General features: G+C 41.4%; 1 protein-coding gene across 3 annotated transcripts in view; it reads right to left on the bottom strand.

The window, feature by feature from the left end:
- Nucleotides 1–25,579, bottom strand: part of dnc (phosphodiesterase dunce) — a 188,445-nt gene that overhangs the window by 76,534 nt on the left and 86,332 nt on the right. Inside the window, exon 1 of one of the 3 annotated variants that reach the window (XM_090410773.1) lies at nt 9,489–9,634. The exons of the other annotated variants lie outside the window; for them this stretch is intronic. Coding sequence (XP_090266899.1) covers nt 9,489–9,619 — 131 coding nt within the window. The 5' untranslated portion in view covers nt 9,620–9,634. Of the gene's footprint in view, nt 1–9,488; nt 9,635–25,579 lie in introns of those variants that run through there. 3 annotated transcript variants of the gene reach the window in all.

The following is a 25,579-nucleotide window of genomic DNA, read 5'->3' as shown; positions in this document are numbered from 1 at the left end:
ACGTGATTTGCTGTACGTGTTTAGTTTTAGCCGGGCCTCTCTGTTGGATGTCCTCGCAACGAATACAAATCATTCGCGATGATGCAGCACTTCTAATTGGGAAACCAAACACGTCTCTCTTGGGTGTCATTCTCCATCGGGAAACGGCCCTCCACGATCTCCCGTGGCGCGCGAGAAATTACCTGTTTTAGAGATGCGTTGTTTCGAATGGAGATTGTAATTGCTTCGCAAAGCAGGATCTTCTGTCATGTTCATTGCCAAGCAATGCTATCTTTAGTATTATGACAGGACCAAATATTCGTTTTAGTTTACTGGATTTGTGTATGGGCGGAATGAGTGCATAAATAGCATTTCAAGAAATGGAACAGACTGGAACGTAGTAACTATGCCCTATTTGGAAGCTTTCCTCGGATTTTGAACTACTTGAAGCAATATCACTAATCCAACAATCACCGGCAAACAATGATTTGTTTGCACGAGATCAGAACTGATCTCGTGCAACCATTATGTTTTATTGAGTACAACAAACCCAGTCCAGTATAAATTTCAGATCATCGCTGCGAAGAATTTCCGCAGAATTTTTATTTTATTTTTTACTCATGACTTCGTTTTGAGAGTTGAATATTGATCGGTTTCAAGCTGGTAGCGATTCGCTTAACCGAATGTTTAAGTGTTCTTAGAACTTCCAAGTAACAAGGGGATCTCCGGTTGATGCTTGTGACGTCATCTTTTCGTAGATTAACACAAAACTGTTCGAGCCCATGCGATGGGTAACTGTTTACGCATCTTTCGATTTACACAAAGAATTTAAAAAATATCAACAACAGAAAGGAGTTTTATAGAATTCTGATGTTTAGGTACGACCACGTTTACATTACAAAACTTTTGATGCAATTGTCAGCGGGGGTGACAGGAAGTTGACCCGAATTTGGCATGTTTCCATGCAGAATGTACCACAACAAAGTCTGCTACTTATTCCACGAGTTCTGATTTTAGCAGAGAGCTGTAAGTGTGCTCCGCCCACTTCACTGGATTTTGAAAGCGTTTCATAAAGGAAACAAAACAGAGCGAATAAATGGGAAAGGGCTGCATAGTTTGTAAGCATTTTATATAGCCTGCCGACCCGATTCATTTCAAAATTTGCCTTAAAAATCCTTTAGATTAAACCGAGTACGGGTGGAAAACACTCAAAAAATTATTTAAATTAAATATTTACGAAATTTAAATCCGTAGACCTTTCACGTCTCTTATTTCGGTTTAGTTAGTGAGGAACAAGCAGGGCGAATGGGAAGCCTTTTAATATTCCCCAGGTGTTTTTTTTTTTTTTTTTTTTTTTTCCGCATACAGCCCAGCCGAAACTACGTCGAAAGAAATCTGGACGTGGGGGGATGTTTCAATATGGGCGGAACAGGTGATTATGAAATAGAAAAGGAATTGGAATAATTCTTAGTTTGTTCCAGAATGGGAATAGAAATCAGCAATGGAAAAGACGGACGCAATCAAAACGCATATTCACGGCGAGGTACTCACAGCTTGTCATTACGGTTCTTTCTTATCCACACCGAATACTCCTCAGCTGCCTCCTTCCTCTCTGCCAGAAAGAAACCGTACGAAGCCATTTCGCTCTGAGATGAAGCTCGCGACCGATTTCTGAGGTGCATCGAGTTCGATATTTACGATCTGATTGGGAAACATCCGAGACCACACAGTTACTGCCGACTGTGTAGTCTAGCTTTTCTAAGGAAGAAACATCCCTCCCTCCCACCCATCCCCCGACTCCACTGAAGATGGAGTGGGGAGAGTTTCGGCCTTTCAAGCCTAGTGGTGTAACTTCTGCCGGTGTTGAAAGACTGGAAACATCTCCGACTGCACTGTCGGTATGCAGCTCACGGGAGAGGGAGAGAGAGAGAGAGAGAGAGAGAATAGCAGAATTGGAGCCACACTTGATTCTGAGTGGTGTCAGTCATAGCCTCCGTGGTTCCGTTGGTTTGGAAGATGACCTTTGGTTGGAAACATCTTGGTGCGGATTCTGCCTAGAACGCCTTTATGGGAACTGAAGTGAAGATGAATTAGGGGGTGGAAAGATTTATTCCCTCTTCTCCTCCCTTGTGGGAGATTATGCAAATTAACCGTTTCAAAATTCTCCAAAAGATCCTTCGCATCTTAACTACGACTGGATACAACGGACCGCCGTCAACATAATCCCCTTCGTGATGATAGAACTTGCTGCAGTATCAGTGATAATCGAGGGGGGCGGAGCACCGCCCCTCAGTTTATTTTCCGTAGCATATGCTCGAACCTCATATTCTGAGAGCTTTCACCGTAGTCAGGTTGACAGCCGTCGTCTCATTCCCCAAGCGAGCGACATACTAATCCCCATTTCTGCTTTCGTTCAGAATCCCCCCCCCCCACACACACACAAGAATTTAATCCTTTTAAGAGAATCCCTCGGACATAAATTTCTTTTAACCCTCGCAGTCCAACAACCCCTTGTTTGTGTGCCTTGGGCGGCGTCATTCCGTGACGCGCTTCATCGAAGGCCTTCGCGTCAATAAATTTTGCAACAGCAAACGGCGCTGTTGTGAATATCCCGCCTTTAATTTAGCCGTCGGTGTCGACACACACACCGGAGGAATGCTTTACGACCGATGGGCGGATTTTATTGCTTTATTTCATTTCATGCTTCACTCTTTCGGTATGTGTTGAATCAAGAACGTTAATTGGTCCTTTTTTCAACTTACTTAAGGGTTAAAGGTCACTCACAACAATCCCTTCCTCCCGTCCAATAGTTTCGAAGTTTTGGCGTCCTTAATTATCGGTGAATATTTTTCATGTTTTTTTTTTTTTTTTTTTTTTTTTTTTGTGATGCATTTTTGTGATTGACGGATTATTGCGGGGTGTTTTCGACTGAAAGAAGTTTCCCGTGCAAAATCTTCGTCTTGCGGTGTCATTTTTCATTAGCCGGATCGGCCCAGAATGGGGTTTGTAGTTTTTAATAAATTACAGCCATTACACGATGTCAACCGCTGCTGGAAGTGGCAGCGCAGGGTGACAGTTGCCATGACAACCAGGCGTGATAAAGGTGGAGCGTTGTTGCAAATGAACGAAGCGTTATTTCCAGACGATGCAAACGAGTTTTCGTGGGAATTGCAGCGTCCTCACAGAGGGTGGTGGTCTTCGGGCGACGATTGGCGAGAAGTTCGGAATCGGGAACAAGCTGGTGGGCGGAGCGCGACAACTTATTTGGACTGGTTTGCCTTCGAGCTCGGCCTAGAAAGAGTCGACCAGCCAGCCGAAGTCAGTGTCCACAATGACCTTGGGATGGCCTCGCAAAAAAAAAAAAAAAAAAAAAAGGGTGCAAGACTGTTGACGCTAGTGTACGTATTTACGGGGGCTGTGCAATCCTCGAAGGTTGCGACTCTGTACGTGCGAACAAGGAGGAAATTATTCATTCATCCGATTCTGTACGGTGGCTCAGTCTAATCTTCTGCGTGTGTCGTCCCACCCCATCACAGACGCTGCAAAACTCTTTTCAGCTCCAACGTATTTACATCCTTGCCGATCCGAATCCCAATGGATTATCCGCAACATTTCCGCTCACTGCATCCCACGATTCCGGTCTTAGTTCATCCGCCCTCCGTTCTTATCGCTGAGGAACTTACAGTGATCTTGCAGGGAGGGGGAAGAGATCCAGGAGTTCTGAAAATTTCAAGATCCCAGAGAACCCGACCTCCTCGTAAACTATTGTTGCTCAATTCTTCATGGAAACAGCGACGCACGTGCGCTTCAGCCACACCTCTTTTCATTATGAAAGAGAAGGTCGTTCACCACGATCGAGACGTAATTTGTGCAAGTCCATCCCTCAAAACACCTGCAACTGGAGTTGGTTTATGCCATGCAAGAATTTCGTGTCTTTCACTGATTGTATGAGATGCAATCAGAAACCAACAAAGCGCGCTCTTTTTTCATTCTTTACAGCGCGAGTTGCAATTGTTAAACCCAATATAACAATGGCCGCACGAGAATAGAAGAGAAAAAGCAGCAATCGTCACTATAGATCTCAAGTGGATATCAGTAAGTAAACGGTTTTAATTATAAAAAAAAGGTACGGACTAATCAAAAAGGAGTCGTCGATAACCATTTTTCTAGAAAACGTACTGTAAAAAAAAAAAAAAATGTTTCGGGAAATTAAGTATTTTCGATTTATAGAAACTATTAATTCTGGATAGGCGATCTTTTACAACCCTTTTACGATTTATTTATTTTAAGTTCATTTATTTAATACAAATGCAATTTAACAGTGCCAAATGCATAAGCTCACACAAGCGCATAAGATCATCCGGGTTATAAAATGTATAACAATTACAGAAATCAATATACAACGCAGGGCACAAAAATATTGCCAAGAAAGGGGATCAAACACTAATTAATTAGTTTGCATTGGTTAATTTCTCATTTTATATTCTTATTCTAAAGAAATTTATAATATTCTCATAAAAACGTAAGTGCTCTCTAATCAGCTTTCTCTGTGGTCTCGTTTCGTATTGAGAGGTAAGCCATTAAAAGATTTGTGCAGCCAAATAGATGATTTTTTTTGTCTTTTTAAAATTAAATATTTTAAGCCCGCTTTTCTGATGTTTAGGTTCTGATCATCAATCTTTAAAAGTAGCATCCTGCAAATATATATTTATACTAGGGGGGATATGCTCCCCCCCCCGTGTTTCGGACTGGTGGGCCGGTTCTCCTTGAATTCTGATAACTCGAATTTTGAAGACTCGACACTCAGGGTAGCCCCTGAGTTTCAAAACGATTCAAAAAACGTTACATAAAAAGGCTTATCATTTTATATATATATATATATATATATATATATATATATATATATATATATATATATATATATAGGGTAGATATTTATCTAAGCGGAAGGATATTTAATACGGCATATTTAGCGTTCGCCGTAGTGTCTCTATATTTAATGTTAGTTAAAATGCGTATTAATTTATTTTGCGACGAGATTAATGGTGTCGGTGTGGTGCGATATGTTCCTCCCAGCTTAATACACCGTACTGTATAACAGTTTGTATCCAGGAGAAAGTTAATCTTAAAAAAAAAAAAAAAAGCTGGCGATAGCATAAACTTTACTTTGTTGCATGCTTCTGTAATATGTTGTTTCCAGCTTACGTTGCTGTCTATTTTTAATTCTAGGTAGGTTACAGTATCCACATTTTCTATCTCCATACAGTTACACTTCAGATTACTTTTACAATTCCAGTTATGTGGGAATAAATGGAAAAGTTGGTTTTACTATTAGATGTATTTCTGAGTTTAAAAATTTATAAATTTTGTTTTTCAGCATTGAGACCAAAGTTTATTCACATGAAACCAGTTTGTCACCGTTTTCAGATCTGTGTCGACCATGTTTTGCAATTCACTTACAGAATTTGCAGTGAATATAAAGGCGGTGTCATCGGCAAAGGTGTTTACTCTACTTGATAACTGGAGGTCACAGAACTTAGTTGTTTAAGACTACGAACAAAAAAGCAACAAATAAAACAAATATGGAAATCACGCACGATAATAAAAAAAAAAGGCGTTTGGCAATAGAAATCGCGTATGGTGACGTCATTCGTTATTGAAAGTTGAAATAGTTTTGGCTTGTAAATTTTTTTTTTTTTTTCCCATTACAATTTGCAATAATTTTATATCGTATTTAATTTTTGCTAAAAATTAAACAAATTTTAGCAAATTTGTTGAATAATTTGCTAAAATTATTCAACAAATTTGGAAGGAATAAAAGAAAATTCCTGACGGTCAAAACCACGTAAGCTTGTGGGTCCATTGTGCTATGTTTGTAAACTGCGTGTGTTCTTTTGTCGTCATACTAGTTTTGCTGGACGAAAAACAGGTATCTTTATAAGGAAAAGACCCCTTCACTTCCATGAGATTAACTCCCTTGCGTTCATTTCAGAAGCCTTAATGAAGGAAGATTTCTTACAACATATAAAGGGATACGAACCCGGATTTTTTCGAAACACACGACGCGTTTCTTTCCAACTGCGACATCTCTATAGGGTTAAGTATTATTACTTTCTCTTTTTACGACTTGGGTTATCAGAATGACCAGCGATTATGTTAGTTTTAGCGGAAGATAAAATTCAGCGACAAAATGCATTTTAGTGGCATATTTACGAGAATAATGTAAAAAATATATATATATATATCGTGTGTTCCAGCACGAAAGATATCAGCGTCAACTTCATAAAATATTCAACTAAAGAAAGTGCATTATCGGGCCAATAACGTCTTGCTGACTTTATAACTTTTTATTTAAGACGCCTCAAGAAAATTAACAGTTCAGACAAACCCAAACATTTATTGCCGCATTCGCTCAGCATTTTAGTTCTAAATAACGATTACCCATCTTAAGCAGTCTCTAAATAAGGAAGTCCGAATCAGATTCAAATACCAACGGGGAATTTTATTTGCTCGAGTGACATTAACAGCTTTCTTTTCGTTATTTATCGCTCGATTTCCGAAATTGGCAAAAAACCTGACTCAACGCTAATAACAAGATGAAGTTAAAAGGAATGAAATTCAAACCCGTTAAGGATATTTGTGACGGAGGGTATAAACAGCATCGGCAATACTCAAAAGGCGAGAGTTCAAAGCCGGTTGGCGCAGTTTAACCTTGCGTCAACCGGATTTGAACCCACTACTGCAGTGGGTTCAAATCCGGTTGACGCAAGTAGTGGGCAACTATTCAACGTGTTTATGTTGTCCTTACTGACTACAAAATGAGCGCGCTGGATTCAGAACTTCCACACCAAGTCGCACCTCAATGAGTGAACGAAATACCGCGTAGGTAAACTTCCAACTACCAGTCACGCCAAACAGACATGCTGTCGATAAGCGTAACACACATTCGCAAAATCGAGATAGTGTAATCTACGACAAACCGGCTTAGCCCCCCCCCCCCCTCTCCCAAAGTGATAAGAAGTGTGTATTCAAGGAAACAAAACCACACTCATTATTTGTTATACTGACAAGTCATTTCCTTCTAACATCCAGTTTGATTTTAAGACTTTTCGGTGATCCTTGCAAGGAGTGATTATTATGAAAATAAACACCAAAATGAAAAGTCATTGACGGTGTCCTTGCGTGCGTGTGAGAGAGGATACCTTCTCTATGGCGAGGTCATGGTTTCGGTCAATTAGCTTCACAAATGCTAAAAAAAAAAAAAAAACTTATTGTACCAACGACTTTAATACTCGTGTACGAAATGAAAGCGAATACCGTATTTTTATTTATTTTTTATTTTATTTATTTTTCCTGGAGACCGGATTGTCATCGGGATGTGAGTGAACAATCAATAGAATGAAGGCTAAAGCAGAATCGCCCGTAGACAGCGAACAAAACAACAGACGATCTTAAGAACAACACACAGGGGAAATCTTTCTACAAAATTAAATGTACGAAGAAGAAAACGTCTTTTACAAGAAAAGGCAAAAAACTTTCTTAGTAAGTAACGCAACCCAAAGGTACGATTACTAAGAAAAAGGAAATGTCTCAACAAATCCAGGGTGGCTTGAAAAGAGAGAACAGAAAGGGAACTCGTGTTTGTCTCCAAGAAATAAAGGACATCGTGAGAAGTTTTCTTTCTTCTGGTGTGAGTTTCCATAAGACGCACTTCTTGGTCACTTGGGTTACGATAAAAACCAACTTAAGTGGGGTGGCCCTGACCACTACGGCGGTGACCTCGAAGAACGGCTATAAATAGGATCGCCTCTCTTCACCCCAGTAGATAGAATAGCTGCAATCAATGCTAATCTCATGTTACACGATCCCTCAAAGTCCGTGAGCAGCTCCCACCCCCATGGGATCCTCATATTCCAGTTTCGCTACGAAACTGCTGTTTTGAGCAAACACGTGTGAAACCCAGCAGGGAAAATTAACCCTTGGGGGGATAATTAAACAGACAGCGTCATATTTATTGGTGTCGGCATGGAAAACTGATGCTGCGCCTACTGCGAGTCCCAAGCGTCCTAACCTGTAATTATACTCCCGTTACAAGTTTGGTAATAGGGAACAGATATTCATAATTCTCCCTCCCCCCTCGCTTTACGAACTACTTTTAGCCGAACTGTAAAACAATTTTTTTTTTTTTTTTGGGTGGGGGAATAAATAGACCCAGTGGAGTTAAACTCAACAAGCGAATGGTAAGTAATGGCAAACATGAACAAGATTCAGATGGGGAAACTTAAGCCTAAAAGTGTCAACTGCATTGAGGAACACGAGAAAGGTTTGTCCATAACAGACTCCCTTATTCCGATGTAAGACATCCAAATTAAGAAAGACGTTGTCATAGTAACTGATTCAGATAATTCGCAACAGTAAAATTCGTGCTGATATCAAAAGAAGTTTTAGGGGAGTTGGATGTCTTACTTCGGTCGCTTGTAATGTTGGAATCAGTCGCAAAGGATTGCTCCATGACGACGTCAACAGTAACAACCTGAATATTCTGCAATTAATTCGAATGTGCTTCTCGATAAATTTGGTATATTTTGTGGGAAGAACCTGCGCTTTTATATTAAAAAAAAGTATAGGAACAGTTGTTCGTTTCTTTTCTCCTATCTTTAAGGCGATGTGCAGAAGTCAACTAATGGTTGGGCGACTCTGTCTGAATCGGTGTCACCATTCGTAGGCGACATTAAGTCAATGTAAGATTCCAAGGGGAAGAACTTCACAAATTACCTAAATTCACATTTAATTCAAAGTTCGATTTTATGATAAACCGTTGTGCACTTATCAATGAACAGAAAAACGCCAGTCACGTGATCACTGCCTGTGAAGGCTTTAAGGAAGAGTTCAGAAGAATATTGGATGCATGACAGGATGTGTCTGTAAAGAACCGTGGGGGAGACGTAAATTCCTGAACAATTACTATAGGGAACGAAACAATCGACGGGACTTTTCCGCTAAAATAAACTCCACTTTAAGAATGGGCAACTTCTATAGATAAAGGAACAGGAAATGCCACCCATATCCTGAAACAGCATACAACCGCATCCTTTAATCGCTAAGAACGAGTTCGGTGGATCCCAGTTCTTTGGATTTCACAGTTTAGCTCGAAGGGTTTAAACGCAATTTCCTGAGAATCTGCTAAGCAGACTGAGTTAATCTTATTCATGATGCAGGCTGTCGATATCCCCATCAAATTTGCATATTCGTTGCTTGCATCCTTTGCTACCGAGTAGGAGAATACAGTGATAATGCTACCGGTCTGAATTACCGTCTTCCTTCCCCCCTCTAGATAATAATGGCACATTCCATGCATAAATCGAAACAGTGAGGAGATGGCTCATTTATTGTCTCGTGGCATTTCTCTTTCGCTGCTTGGCTCTCTACAAAAGCACACGGTTACGCACTACAAAAGGGGGGGGGGGTTAGTAAAAGATATAAGGGAGTGGAAAACATGTGCAACTCACCTGCAAATCCACGAATGTCGTCTACGAGGCTCAGTCAATGCGGGGACGTTCAGAAGACGAACGCCGATCGTTCCTGCTCGCTCCTTATCGTTCTGCGACTGGGACAGATGAATAACGGGCACGCTGAACATGGCCGACTTCCTAATTAGGTACAATTGCCAGCGCAAGGAAGGCGCATCGATGTCAACACGAATCAACGGTTGTCTTTATTTTGGAGACGGAGAGGGATGTCTAAACGGAGGAGAAAATCTCCTGAGCGTTTCCTGCTAGATCAACAAATGGAAAAACGCGCACACGAGACACAAAAATTGTACATTTCCTGAAACCCGTCACGCTCTTCTTCGACCAACACTAGAAACGTGAGTAACACGTGGGGATGAAACTTGTCACTTCAACGCACGTGATTACCTCGCAGACTCGAAAACTTTCTCACGCGAACACATCGAAACATTTTCGCAGGCACTCAAAGCGCGATTGGTTCCGTGAACGAGTTCGCTTCGGGATGCTCTTCCAGCCGCAACTCCTTCGGACGGTTCCCGGAAACGTCACCAATTCTTCCCTCTTCGCGGCCTACTTCAAACTGAACGGTGACGAACGAGAAAGCGAAGCCGCAGGGGAAATGATTGACTGCGTTCCACTGCCGCTGTCCACTAATCGATTGTTTACGCTTCTAACGCAGCCAACAAGACGGGGGGGGGGTTTGCAGAATCTCCTCTTCCCCCCGCTTGCCGACGTAATGGGCCAGTATGTGAAGGTCGTCCTGTTCGCTGGACGGACTTTTCCACTTTCGTATTACTTGAATGGCACGGAGTCCTCAGAAGGCGTGGTTGCGAGACAAGATACAAATGCAATCGCCGGAGGGCGCTAGTGTCGCGATGCATGCATGCACTGACCATTCCACGGAACAGGAATCATTTAGTTCTGCATAACATCGCGTACTCATTGATGCTTGAACAGAGCAGAGGATGTACGACGCATGTCCGTTGGCGTTCTTCGTATTTTGTCTGTCACGTGTTCATCGAAGCGAGTGAACTACATACTGCTGTTTTCCGCTGAACAATTACAGGACACCCTCCACTGTGGCAGAGTAGACCGTGCGCCCCCTCTCGGCGTTTATTATTAAAGTTCAAATGCATAATAAATACGCCGCTGAATATCGATGGGTTAAAGAGCGTCAGTTCATGCGGGATGTCTTTATTTTCATCAATCAAACAAGGACTGCGAATCCAATTAATTGGACGTTCAAACACGCAAATGAGATACGGCGGCAGCAGAAGCTCCAACATAGCCATGCCGATAGATCTGAACGGAATATTCGACCAAACAGTCGGTGGTTTATTGTTTCTGCCGACTCTTTGCACGACCACGTGGTTATCTCCGCTTTAAATTGGGAAACACGCTGGACTGCAAAACGTATATTTACGAAATTCAGTAAAGCGAGGTAAGTTGGTTAAAAAAAAGGGGGGGGGGAGAGGAAACTGAACACCGGAAAATTACTTCGATGAAGTTTGGAAGAGGACCTTGAAGGAAGGGTGGGCGGTTCGCAAATGCTTTAATTGGTTTCGGAGTAATGACGTGTTCTGAAAGGAAGAAAATTATAATTCACTCTCGCGAATAATACTCTAAAAGGTTTCGACGTCAGTGCAGTAACTGTCATACTAAAAGAATTACGATTAATATTCCAAGAAAAATCAATTATTAATTGAAGCTAAGATAAAGGAAAACAGGGGGGGGGAGGATTTTTTTCGAGAAACAAAGACTGCCTTCACAGCGTGCATTCAAGAGCAAAAGAATTAAATAGCCTGAACTGAGAAGATAATACGCGAATTTACCTCGCATTTATCAAGCGATTTGAAGATTCCAACGAGGTTTTGTTATTAACCACGTGTTTGTTATTGCTAAAACGCGCAGAAATCAAATAATTTGCTGCAAGGTTATGATCTCTCAATGTCTGTCACGAACACCGTCTGTCGTTTTCAATTGAAGCCGTTTATCATTGCCTTTGTTGTCTTAACCAAAAAAAAAAAAAAAAAAAGACGCAAATATATTATGGAAAGAGCACGTGTCTGTCAAGCATCGCATACGATGTGAACAGACTAAACGGCACGGGGATACCTTGTTAAGACGAGGGGGAAAATGCGTACCACCCTCTGTTCAAGAAAAGTTATTTAGGAACCTGAACTGAAAAATAAGCAGCAGCCTAGCGGCGACATCGGGAGGTTAAAGTTCATTTTTATCCGCAGACGAACTAATGATGCCGAACGTGACTAGACCAGCGCTTCCCAAACTGTGGGCCACGGCCCCCTTGGGGGGTCGTAAATTTTGTTGAGGGGGACCGTGAAATAATGAAAACAAATTTAAAATGTTTTAAGACTTAAGTAGATTTTTTTAATCTTAAAAGAAACGTATTTAATTTTTATTATTTATTCTTTTTAAATTAACGCTTATCTTGTTTCTTGAAGCATCCTCGTAATGCCGAATAAAAAAGGATCAGAAACTGAATCTCTAAGCAGTATCTATTTTTACCGCACTCAAATCACAAAGCATACAACAAATATTTTTCAGTGTAATTTTCGTTCCCAAGTAAAAATGCGACACTTCAATGGGCCATTTTTACACAAGTCATGTTAGGTTGCAGTTTTCTATTCTTCGCCAACTCGTTGCACTAACATTTTTTTAAATGTATGTCTACATGTAATTACGTTCATATCACTGTCACGCTTACGAAGGAGGTCCATGGGAATCGACTACTTAAGTGTGTATACATTTATATCGACATAAAGAAATGTCATTGCGATGATACACCAGTGTCTAGTTGTTGACTCTACTAACCTCTTTATTATGGTACCGGTTATACCTGTAATTACATCGAAGTAATTAAGACTGAGGCTAATATATTGTGTATATTAAATGCGTATGTTTTAAGACTGGTGTGTCTGTTTGTGGTCTTCCCTACGAGACTCATTAACTTGTCTTTTGTGGAAAAATCTTCATAAATATTCTGACATTCTTCTATACAGAATTCTAAACCAGGTCTTTTTCCGACTGTGATACAGAACACTTTTAAAATAATAATAATGACGATGATCCTAAGCTAAGGATGGGAAATCGACAATATAGTACTGCGATGACTTTGCAAGCTAGACTCATGAAGAGTCGTAAAACTAGAAGACGAGGAAGCTACGATGATTGGACAAGGAATTATATCAAGCCAGAATCCCTACTCTTGAGACAAAATGATTAATAAGTGCTTTTGCATTTCGAAAAGTACCTAAAAAGGAAACTGACCAAACAAATAACACATCTAAAAGATTCAGGTTGATAAGCTAGCAAAGTCATGCCATGCGACTGTGGGAAGTTTGTTATTCTGTAGCCGTGGAGATAAAACCAAAAAGATCTCCTACCTCATGGCTACATCAGCTTGATTGTTGTGCACGAGCTGCCTCCCCATAATATTGAATTCTAACAGTGTCTGAAAGAAAGTTATATTTGCAGCAATAATACGTATAGAATTTTCGGTGACAAACAATATTTTTATATTTTCTATTTATATTTTTTTTTCAGCAGTCTCGGCAGCACTTTATATATCAGTTCTACTTACAAAAGATTGTCAAGCTCATACGTTGGTACCGCGTGTGTAATTTGGAAATCCTTTTTCTAAAGCCACTTCAAGTCTTCGATGAGCAAGTGATGATCTCATGCAGGAGGAGGAAAAATCATTGACCTCTAAAGCAGTATTCATTGAAGAGTACACACAGCTTGTTGTGTGTGTGCTCTTCGATCTACTGGTTGAATAGAAGGGGGGACAGCCATCCTTCTGGCAGCTCAGTCAGCAAGCACAACAACTGCTACTGCCGTTGCACAAGGGAATACGTCCTGCTGGTAATGCAAAAAGTTTATTCACGTGATCAAATCAATTAGTATTCGTCTAGTATCACAAACAGCCTTTGAAGGTGGTCACCCCCTAGCTTCGAGATGCAAAAACAAGTCGGTGAAGGTTTTCTTATGTACCTCGATACAGTCAGGAATATTTAAGACAATCCCTCCAGCCATAGGTCTGAATTGTCAGCTATGCCGGTCCCGAGCCCGGATAAAGATAGGGGCGATTGAGGTGGTGCCGTACCTCCCCGTAAAAGGGGCTCACGGCTGTTGAATCACCATACGAAATGAAAGAATGACTACCTGTTAACTTTAATGGCGAGATGGACGTCAATCCCTTGGATTGTTATCCCTTCATCGCTACATTGTGATTATTAATAATGTTTTGAGTGTACTTGGCAGCAGTCTGGTTGAGATACGAAGGGATGTCTGGCATGTTTCCTTCTTGGTGGAGGAGAGCATTCCTAACAAACCACGGGGCGTCGAAGATCATTCGGAGGCATTTATTTTGTAGTACCTGTAGTCTTTGATGTTGCTGAGGGAGGTGTGGCTCCATGCCGGCGATCCGTACGTTAGTATGGGTCTGATGATTGTTTTGTATATTGTTAGTTTGTTTTCTGTACTGACTTTGCTTCTTCGGTTGAGTAGCGGGCAGAGTTGAGCTATTGCTGAGTTGACTTTGTTGCATGCATGTGAGATGTGGGGGTTGAAGCTGAGTCGGTTATCCAGTTTGATTCCCAGGTATTTTACTTTTTGCCATGGGATATCAGTGTCGAACATCGTGACTGCTCCGTGGTGGGTTGTTTTTCTTCTTGTAAAGAGTATGGCCGTGCTCTTGCCGGCATTGACATCTATCCTCCATTTCTGAAACCATTTTTCAAGATTTGTTGCTGCGTCTTGTAGTCGTTGTGTGGCCTGAGTGATCTAGTCAGTATCGCCATGTCGTCTGCATAGAAAGCCATGGTGGTTGATGCTGTGCTTCGTACGTGTGAGATGAAAACGTTGAAGAGTAGCGGCGATAGGAGGGAGCCATGTGGGACACCTGCTGTGATGCTTCTCATGGAGGATCTGAGGCCACGTAGCTTAACTTGAAATTTTCGGTCTTTCAGATAGGATTCTATGATTTTGGTTAGGTTTAGTGGGTATTTTGCAGCTATTAGTTTGTGGATGAGGCCTTTGTGCCATACTTTGTCAAAGGCTTTCGCCATATCCAGGAAGATTGCACCTGTGTGTTGTTTCCAGTTGTATCCAGTAGTTATGAATTCTATAAGTCTGTGGACCTGTTGGGTTGTGCAGTGGCCTTTGCGAAATCCGAATTGTTCTTTTGGGATTAGGCCGATCTTGTCCGCTTCTTTTTGTAGGTGGTTCAGAATTATCTTTTCCGCGATTTTTCCCAGATTTGATAGGAGGCTGATAGGTCTGTAGCTCTGGGAGAATTGAGGTGCTTTTCCTGTTTTGTGATGAGGATTACATCTGCCTGCTTCAAGCGAGTGGGGAAGTAGTTGAGTCTTAGCATCGCTTTGATGATAGCTACTAGATGCATAACTGTTTTATGGGGGAGTGCTTTTATGGTTTGGTTTGAAATCTCGTCAGGACCTGGGGCCTTTCTGTTGTTGAGGCTCTTAATGATTTGGTGTACTTCCTTTGGTGTAGCATAGCTTGTGTTTTCTTGGCTGCTGGTTTGATGGAGTACACAGCGGACATGACTGTGTATTTTTTCAATGAAGTGCAAGTCCGCATGCGCATAGTTTGGGCTGAATTGCAGTTCCAAGGCGTCCGCGAAGACTTCTGCTTTCTCGTCGTCTCGGTAGGCTATGCCCCTTTCTCCGTGGATTGGGTGAATGTTGGGGCAGTCGCTACGAAGGGCTTTAGTCATTTTCCACAATGAGTTGTCTTCGGTGTTTAAGGAGCTTAGCTTCTTTTCCCACAGCTGGTTCTTGTGATCTTTGATCGCATATCGGACTAGGTTTGTTGCCCTGTTTACCGCTTGTTTATCCTGGGGGGGGGGGGGAGTGTTGTATGGTAACGGCGTCTGATCCTATTTTTGCTGCGGATGAGCTTTAGAATCTCTTCTGGGAGCAGGTTGGCTTGAGCTGGGGCGGTAACGGTGGAAGCTGCTGCTAGGCCAGCTTGGATTGTGCTTTCCAGTTTTCTGATCGCTGTATCTATTTCTTTAGGTGAGGAGATGGTTGGAACGGGTCCTGTGAGGTTGCGGAGAGTAGCGGTTCAGCTTTTCAAAATTTATGGACTGCCTGGGGATGATTTCTGTTTCCCCGCCTAGGCTTAGTAGTACCGGATTGTGGTCGGAGCTAAGGTCATTGACTACCTGTAACTGGAATTGGTGTGAGGTGTTCCTGAAAATGGCTATATCCAGCACATCGGGTCTTCTCAGCGGTCCGTAGTGTGTTGGTTCGGTGGGACCTGCTATGATGATGTTTCTTATCATCATAGTGTGTAGGCTCTTCCCGTTGTTGTTGGAGTTCCTACTGTTCCATGCGGGATGTTTTGCGTTTAGGTCTCCCGCCACAATTGTTGCTTCGTTTGTGTCGAGGAGCTGGGAGAGATCCGAGGCTAGTAGTGGTTTGCCTGGAGGGTTGTAGACTGAATATAGCTTTAGGTTACCTGCATTGTTGGTGTGTATCACAATTCCAGTTTCTTCCAGGTTTGTAGTCGTTGTTTTTTTGATCTCGTTGTATCTTATATATTTTTTGACAAAGATAGCCATTCCACCTCCTCTGGCATTGTCTGTCATTCCTAAGTAGTGCGTGGTTCCTTAGTTTGGGGTTGTCACAGGGCCGAAGGTGCGTCTCGTTGATTAAGAGGATGTCTTGCTTAGGCCGTTGGCATTCCAAAATGCCATCTGTATGAAGTTGTTCGAACCAGGCGTATTACTCATTGCTTATCACTGGGAAGATGACTTGAGTGTTTTTTAAGAACTTGTTTGTATCACTCTGATTGGGGTTGGTCCTGCTGAAAGCCGTTAGCATCTCCTCTAGGGTGGCAGCTAGGATAGCAGCTGTGTTCTGACTGTTGGGCGTAGGTTCTGCTGATTTAGCCTTTGAGGTGACTGCTGCAGCATATGAGCTGTGTGATGCTCGCTGATGGATTCCTTCTTCAAGGGGTGTTGCACGTTTTTGAGCTGGTGGAGTGCCTGCTTTTCTGTTTCTTGCCAGGTTATCTGGGTGGAGAATGCAGCCTCTATAGTTGGCTGGAGTTGTGCGTGGTTTGGAGTATGTGTGAGTAGGGTGACTCTCCCCGCACTTCACGCATTTGTACTCCGCTCTGCGCAGTTTCTGTGCGTGCTCATATCTCTGGCAGCGATGGCATTGTCGCTTTCTTTCTGAGTGGTTCTGTTTTAATCCTGAGGTTGCAAACTGTTTTGAGATCGTAAATCTCTCTTTGTTCCTTACTAATTTCCACGAGAACCAGCGGCATGGGACTTTGTCTGCCCGATACATTCTTGATATTTTCATGGGCTCCAGTCCTTGAGATCTAAGGTCGATGGCTATTTCTTCGGACGTGATTTCTTCTATCAGTCCTCTGATGACAACTTTTAGGTTTTTTTCGCTTTTCAGTTCGAAAGTGTGGTATGGGGTCTTTAGCTCGTCCATTAACTTTGTTAGCCGACGGTAGTCTGATGTCCCTTCGGGCTGGATAAGGACTCCTTCGTCGGAGTTTTTGGCTGTTTTGAATATATATCTCGGAGTTTCTCATGGCTTCCGAGCTTGTCGACCATTGTTTTTTTGTCTCTTAAGATTACCGGCGGGACTCATTCTTTGATTTGTGCCGCTGTGTCCATTGGCTGATGTTCCGGTTCTTCGGGTGGTGTCTCTTTTCATCGCTTTTTTCTGCTCACCGTTTGGTAGTCGTCCGGATCTTCCGAGGTCGGGGTATCTGTGGTTGGGTTGTTGTTTCTGTGTCATATTGAGAAGTGCTGGGGAGAGGTTCTGAAGGTTGATAGTCCTGAGATTCGACTTCCGCGATCTGATAGATCTCTACTTTGCCCGGCCATTTTGTATGTAGCAGGTTTTCTACAGTCGGAAAATTGCAAGCAGCTGCTTAAAGTCTAGTTCATCGTACGGACTGTTTATGATGATTAAGCCTAGTCTGTAGTTTGCTGTACAATCTTCAGAATCATTATATATACTCTGTGATCACCTGTCTCAATCTTTACCTTGACTTCTCTTTACTTTACCTTCTTATGCCTGACTACCTCATCAACTGAGAAAAGGTTATATTTTTGATATACAAGTTAATGAATGATGTTTAAACATAATTTACTATAGGATTAAGAAATATTAGTAGTTAATTCTACTACTAGCTAAATTTCTAATAGTTAATTATATTTTCATGGATATTTTATAAGATAAAATAAAACTTCTTGATTGTTACAATTCGGATACAACATGTTAAAATCAAGAAAAAAATGTTAATGATGCTAAAGAAGGATGACTTCGTAAGCGGTCATGAAAACAAACCGTTCTAATCGATGCGCGATGTGTAGTAATTTTCTCGAATATCGATCCCCACTGAATATCAGTCATTTTGTCGAAGTTTGAGTGTAGATTTTAAAAGGAAAACCAAGGGAATGGATTGCATTATTTCCAACGTGTACCAAGTCCACGCCTAAATACGTCATGACACAAGATTACTTAATGAAGAGGTCATCACACGGAAACAAAATTCCATACTGAAATATATTTCAATTAGACTGATTTCAGCGTATTTCGTGAGTTCATTTCTCCATTTTCAATATACAAAGTACACTTGGATGATAAAGAATCTACCGTTTACATCGTTCTTGATATGCAAGCAAAACCAGTCTTCCCATGGAAACAAAGCCGTATCTGACTCCGAGTTATCAAACAAAAAAGCACTTATTATATAGAAAAATTGTCCCTTCTTGCTTCACACTCATCTCGTCTTTTCCTCAGAGTAAAACCTTCGTATTTATTTCATTGTTCTATCCAATCTTTTTTTATCGTTCTGTCTTTTGGGAAAAACAAGTGTAAGCCTTTCCTGAAGTCTTGCGTGTTAAACTACTGTTGCAACCTTTTCAAGAAATTTAATAAAAGCAACCAGAATGGCAGGTTTTGCAACCTTTTCTTGTAAGGGGAAGAATCTCTGGCTCCCTTTTGTATATTTTAGATTTTGTTATCGAAGATTAGAGACGTGTATCACGCCTCTAATCCTCGCATCCTAGATGGGATCTGATCCGAGAGCTTCTCAACCAAAACAGAAAGGTCATCCTTTCATCTGAGCTATGACCCACGACTCCACACTTAGCAGCAACTATTAACCTATACGGTATAGAGTAAGTTCATCCTTCTTGAATAAACTGCACCAGCAAAGATAGTTAAAACACTTCATCTGATAAGTTTATTTCATGACGTCTCTGTTCAGCGATGTTTGGTCGAATCATTAACTTGTTACAAACCTGAACGAAGCCCTTAGGCTATTCCAGGAATTTTATGATTATTTAAGAAAGCCAGTTACTCCCTTTCCAACCTCCTCCTCCAAGTATTGCTGTGTAGTTAGACATCCAGCTGAAGAGTGTACGAATGTGGGATGAATGAGGATTGTAAGTTTTTAGTGGTGAAATTTGTATTAAACTTAATGTATCGCTGTACATCCTGATCTTTTTAATGATGTTCAGTGCAGACATAGCATCTGTGTTGAGTGGAGTGCTTTAAAAAAAATAATTTATTGAACAACGCGATCGAGAGTCTGCACAGATAAAAACAGGTGCTTTGCACGATGGACTAAATGCAACTGTTACGTGCTCCAGAGTGCGTTAAAGTTTTGGTGGGTGCTATGCTTAAAACAGAACCATCACTGAGAGTCAACTTTAGATTCAAAAGATAGTAGAGTAATTTAAATATACCAAAAATGTACAGACTACCAGCAAATTCAAATATTAAATTTACTTAGCTCTTTGATTATAATTTTTGATGAGTGAGTGCTGATAAATTTCCTTGTAACGTCCCCACAGTTCAAGGAAATCTATACTTTCATGACCCGGATGAAAAGACGCACGATCTAATTCGGTACCGAGGAAGTTTTAAACACACAAACAACTGAAATAGGCGCTGAGGATCCACAGAATGAGTATGCGTGCTAATGCTCACATGCAACGAATCTTGCATGCACAGTATTACCATCGTTTCCGCTATTGCTAGCCGATTATTTGCAATCCCTTACATGATACTCTTCTTCCGTCCCACACTAGAATGGGAAATCGCTTGAGCACTTCAGCTGACCCTTTCCCCGTACCAAAGTTATACACAAAAGTAGGCAGTCTGTATCGTTCACAATGTTATTTTAGGTCATGGTTGACGAAAGTTGCGGGCCTGCTATTCACACAAAAAAAAACCAGTCGGATAAAGAACAGCCTACATCGGCGACGAAGGGAAGCCGTTCTGGTCGTAAACAGAGCCATCCGATCTTCACAAATATCGCGTCTTTTATCGAGTAGTGGTCGCAGTGCGCTCTATCGAACTTTCACTTACAAAGGGAATTAGTGAACGGATAATCTTACCTTAACACGGAAGCCAAGGTGTGTCTCCTCAGCTTATTCTTTTCGGTGAACCAGTAGAAGTTGCGAACTAAGGTTACCATGGTTACAAAGCTGCACAGAGGGAGATCTAGAACGGCGCCCTGCTAACATAGGAAATTCAATCCCAACTAGAACAGCACATGCATTATCCGAAAGAAGTGATACAGCAATACCCCTTTCACTTAAACCCCGCCCCCCCCTTCTTTCAACGGTGGCGTAGCTGAACAACCCAGACACGGGCTGATGAGTCTATTTCTGCCAACTAACGGAACATTTCACGGATGGATTCTTTTTGTTACCCCCCCCTCCAACACGACAGATGCGTCCCTTAGTATAAATTTATTACCCCCCCCCCCCACCCCCATGTCTTAGTCAGCATGTTTCATATACGCAGTTCTGGCCTATTACAAAACAAAAACTAGGTTTGGAGTTACTTCTGGTTTCTAAACATTCTCTTGAGGGGGGGTGGGCTGTGTTCAATCGATGGAAACGCTGGGTAATAACAGGTTTATTCCTATAGATTGCGGTGTCATTTGTCAACACCCTTCGGTCGAAACCTTGGTCACTGTTCACAGTATGTCTGACCTGAGTTTTCCAATGCAAACTAAAGAAACGAAAGAAGTAAAAGTTGAACTCAGAAGGCCATTTTTCTTCTTGTCACTTCATAAGAGTGGAAACAAAAAACTTTCCACTTCCCCATTTTCAGTCTGTTAGCAGTGCGTAGCCCACGTTTGTCCCTACGCAACGGTGCAGAGCGTTGGGCGAGAAAGCTGCTGATCAGCCTTCTGCAGTCATCTCAAACCCAAATGAAAGAAGGAAGTGGAGCGACGGGAGACAGATGAGAGAGGACACGAAAAATCCATTACGCTGTCCCCATGGTACAACATAATGCGTTAAAGTGGTCATAGATCAGGTGGAAGGGAGGGACGAGATAGCAGGATATCACGTGGGTCTACCATCAATGTGTTATGCGAAGCTGAAACACTTTGCCGAAAAAGAATTCATCTCGTCCAAACTTGTTTGCGAAAGTAATACGAAGGCTCCTTCATGAGAGCTACAGTTACCACAGCCGGAAGAAAGGTCGAATCCATTATATGGAAAGGGGGAGCTGAGGTAGAGAGATGGGACGAAGGCATTACGAACAGAGGGAGGAGTGTACTGTAGTCTTATTTGGATGAAAACATGATGACACCGTGGAGACCCCCGCATTCCTTAACATAACGTGCCATGACACTGCAAAATCACCTTGGTAAACAAAGCCCTCTGACGTCAGGAAGTGATGACATAAAATTGGGGACAGGTTAATCGCGAGAACTTTAGTTTGTTTTCTTAATACTGAGGGAAACGAAACGTTCACAGGAAGGCGTGGAGTGTTTTAATATCAGGCGCGTGCGTTCAACGATGCGTGCTTTCCTCGTAGGTAGGAGGGGACAGCCAGGAGTGTATACACCCTGGAGAATTGAGTCATTCTCCTTCCAATAAACTCCGATTGTCATACAGGATGAAATTCTTAGAGAAAGCGGTTTGTTTCCTTATAACTTTGCCACTTAAAATCGTCTGGATGTTTCACGGCATCAGCAGCATTCCCATAATTCAAAGCAACTCGCACCACGGGGCAGCAGCAGGACTTTGGACGAGTAATTACAGGAACATCGAAGCATGTCTGACATCACTGATGACGACACGCTCGTGACCTTCGGATGTACAGGAAGAAGCTCTTTAAACCCTATACAGTGGGCGTCCATGACCCGATGTCAGTTCTCTTTCTACGTGTTTGCATTTTTCTAAACTACCCTTTCACCACTTTGGTGCTGAAATAACCTCTCTAGAAACACGTATCTACGTCACTCCCGACGATACAAAATGTTAAAATGTTCATAGATAAACGTGTTGAGTAAACAATTAAAGAACACTCCAGGTGGCGCTAGAAGCCACATTGGATGACGCTTTTATTGACCAATGTATTTAATGTTTCGTTTTTTTTCCTTATATGGTAATTATGTTCTTTTTCGTGACACGAAAACTCTCCAAAAAAAGGTGCCGACATAATGTGGTTATATCCCACGTTAACCTCTCCCATTCTGAAAAACCAAATGTTATTTTTCAGATACCCCTCCCTAAATGAAAACACAAACATCTCTTATATCCGATCTTCGCAGCACAACTAAAATAATTTCCGTTTATCGCGTCGGTTGAATGCTGTTTTAGTGTGCGTAGAGTGGAGGAAGAAGTCCAAACAATTCCACTATATGCTGGTTATGGGCGGTAACAAACCGGAAATGAAGAGACAGGAAATGACGTTTAGTATCCGATAAAATGCTTTTGTTGAGTCATCGTTTCTGGCAAAGAACGAACGTGTGGTAATGGAGTGTGCATAGTCCATTAGGACAGTACCGAGAGAGAGAGAAAGAGAGAGGTTATTAGCATTGGTATACGTTCAGGATTGACACAGCACATAATTCCGAGGATAATGATGGCTTCTCTGTGGAAATCCAAGGTTGATTACAGTCGTAAACTAGAAATAACCATTTACGTTACCGACACAGCAACTGCATGTTCGTTATAGAGATGCGGGACGGTGTCAAAGCGTATGAATGCATACGGTTATAAATGCAGATATCATCATTACATGCTGTATCTGCCAACAGATGGAGCATCAAATATGCTCAGATGTGTTTTAGGTGCATGTTGCAACAATATGTAAGCATTCAATGGCTACGTGCTCAGTATTATGAGTCTTGCCATCTTATACTATGCGATATTAATGCTAACAGCTCTCACTGTAATTTAGCCCAAGGCCATCATTCTGGATCGCAGATTATGCATGCAGGAAGACAAGAAACGAGTTTTTATTATTCTAGCACTTAGTCTTATAATAATGATGTATATTTGCCTTTTCTGGCTGATGTACAAATTGGCACGGTTGGACCTGTTATCACATTATGTATGACTCCACCATTTTGACTACTGAAGACTGTACGTTTTGATTATTTTTTAAAGTTAACACTGTAAACAGGTTAGGCTATGAAGAGAGTAGAGAAGTATTTTCTCAGTTAGTCGCGAGTTTGTTTCTTGGAAAACTGAGAAAGGTAAGAATCGAATTTCTGGAAGAAAAATCCTTTATTCTTATGTAAATATTCTTTTGCACCTTAGATCTAACCTCGATTCGAACCTAGGTCTTTCACAAACTGTGTCATTCTTCCGATGTATTGACTTTTCTTGGATACCCAAACTCAATCGGTATCGATGACGCTCTTCGGGTTGAAAAATCGAGGTTTGAACCTTTCATAAAAGGTCTTTTCAACTGAAGGTGAGTAGCTAGTCTCGTGCAGAGGTGGGGGGGGTTTCTTCGCCACAACTGGATCCAGTAAAACAGACAGGCAAATCACACAGAAAAACACACGCAGTTAACAAACATACCAGGGCGGTCTGAAAAATTCTCGACCTCGACCATAGATTGAAACACTATCGGCAAGATTTATTTTTTCTCAGTTGGTACATCTGTCATAAGCATCCAAGTGAAATTGCAAGTCATTCTATCAAGTAGTTTGTTTTATACAGCTGTCTGAAGCAAAAGCGTTATCTGTATCCCTTGAAATGGATAAAATTTAGTATCGTGCGGTTATAAAATTCTTTGTAAAAGAAGGTTTAACGGCAAAAGAAATTCATTCGAAGTTCATGAAAGTTTATGGGCACTCTTCTCCTTCGTTTTCGACAATTAAGAAACGGGCTGCAGAGTTTAAACGTGGCCGTACAGGTCTTGAAGATGATCATCCACGTGAAGGACGTCCAAAAAGTGTAACACCACCAGAAATCATTGATCAAGCACACGATATGGTATGGATGACCGACGAGTAAAAGTGCGTCAAAGTGCACTGAGATTATAGGCATTTCAAAAGAACGTGTAGGATATATTTTGCATGAAGAATTGCAAATGAAAAAGCTTTGCTTAAGATCGGTGCCGCGTTTGCTCAGAGCAGATCAAAAACGCACTCGCATGAAAATTTCTGAACAGTGCTTGGTGCGTTTTAACAAGAATAAAACTGATTTTGTGCGTCGATTTATTACTATGGATGAGACTTGGATTCACCATTACACACCAGAATCAAAACAGTGGACAGAACCCAGTTGTTCAGCGCCAAAGAAGACAAAGTCGGTTCCATCAGACGGAAAGGTCATGGCATCGGTTCTTTGGAATGCTAAAGGCATTTTGTTTATTAATTATCTTGAAAAGGGTAAAACAATAACCGGGGAATATTATTCCGATCTTTTAACCAGACTAGACGAAAAAATTGAGAAAAGACCTGGTTTGCAGAAGAAAAAAAGTCATCTTTCATCAGGACAATGCACCTTCCCACAAAGGTGTTTTGGCAGTGGGAAAATTAAGGGATCTGCACTCTGAATTGTGGGAACATCTACCCTATTCACAGATTTGGCTCCCTCTGACTTCTATCTCTTCCTCGCTGGTCAGCATTTTTCTTCGAATCAAGAGGTGATTGTAACTGTAGACGAGTATTTTGCGGATCTTACTGAGAATCACTACAGGAACGGGATAATGGCGCTAGAGATCGCTGGCATAAATGTATTAGTCTTAAAGGAGATTATGTTGACAAATAAAAGTAATTTTGAAATTATAAATTCGTTTTTTATTGTTAGGCCGAGAACTTTTCTGACCACCCTCGTAATACACTGGACTCATAGCCTTAGTTGATTCGGCTGAAATTATGAGATTTATTTGCTGTTGAGTTTTTTTTTTTTTTAATTTATGAATTACTGCAAGCATTCATAGAATACGTACTCATTTTACTTAAAATTGTCTGAAGGTGAATAGCCGGTCTCGTACGGAGGTGGAATGCGTCTTCTCGACAACTGAGTTGTGGCGAGGAGACCTTCCACCACGTGCAAAACAAAAAGATATGCCAGCACGTATCTTTTCAAAGCCGAATATTCATCGTCTGAGATGCTTTGACGTCACTTCCTGAGGACGTCATGTAGACGTTGGCTCAAATTATTTTAAATCTCTTCTATTACGATGAATTAGTACATCGCTTTTCGAACACAAATATCACTTACGCTGATATTGACGAATAGCGTAAAATAAAAATATTAAGACAGTCTCAAAATACGGAATAAATTTTTGTCTCGGAAGCCCCCCCCCCAGGGCAATTTTGCGAATGTTATTTACAAAAACAAGTATTATGCTTAGCCAACAATTGAAAGCATAGCTCCGTCTAGCGGCATTTTCAAGTACTAAATAAAAACTGAGTGCGTTGGATGTTCGCGACTATCAATTACAGAATTAAGAAAGCATTGCTTTTGCAAGGGATTGCAGGAACAGCACACGTGCTGTTTAGTAGAATAATTAAGGTGTCGAGAAAGGCTTAATGAAGACAGATGACTTGTAAGGAAGCTATCTATTTTCCCGTCACTACAGTACAGAAAACATTTACGGACATTTTACTTATAATTCCACACTCATTTTGGGATGGTTCTGCTATTCATAAAAGCATTATTTTGGTTATTATAGGGGACCGTATAATTAACTGTAAGGAGAGGAAGAATTGTGGGTTATTTCGCCAAAATACTTCCTTTAATCTGCCACTTCTACTTTGCAGTATTCCTCCGAAAAGCTATTATTGATGCAAGAAGGGTGTTG

This window comes from Typopeltis vanoorti, chromosome 20, assembly GCF_054136105.1.
Source record: "Typopeltis vanoorti isolate ZY-2024b chromosome 20, IOZ_Tvanoo_1.0, whole genome shotgun sequence".
In the NCBI taxonomy this organism is placed as follows: domain Eukaryota; kingdom Metazoa; phylum Arthropoda; class Arachnida; order Uropygi; family Thelyphonidae; genus Typopeltis; species Typopeltis vanoorti.
Note: the sequence above shows the minus strand (reverse complement) of the source record. Positions and strands in the feature narration are given on the sequence as shown.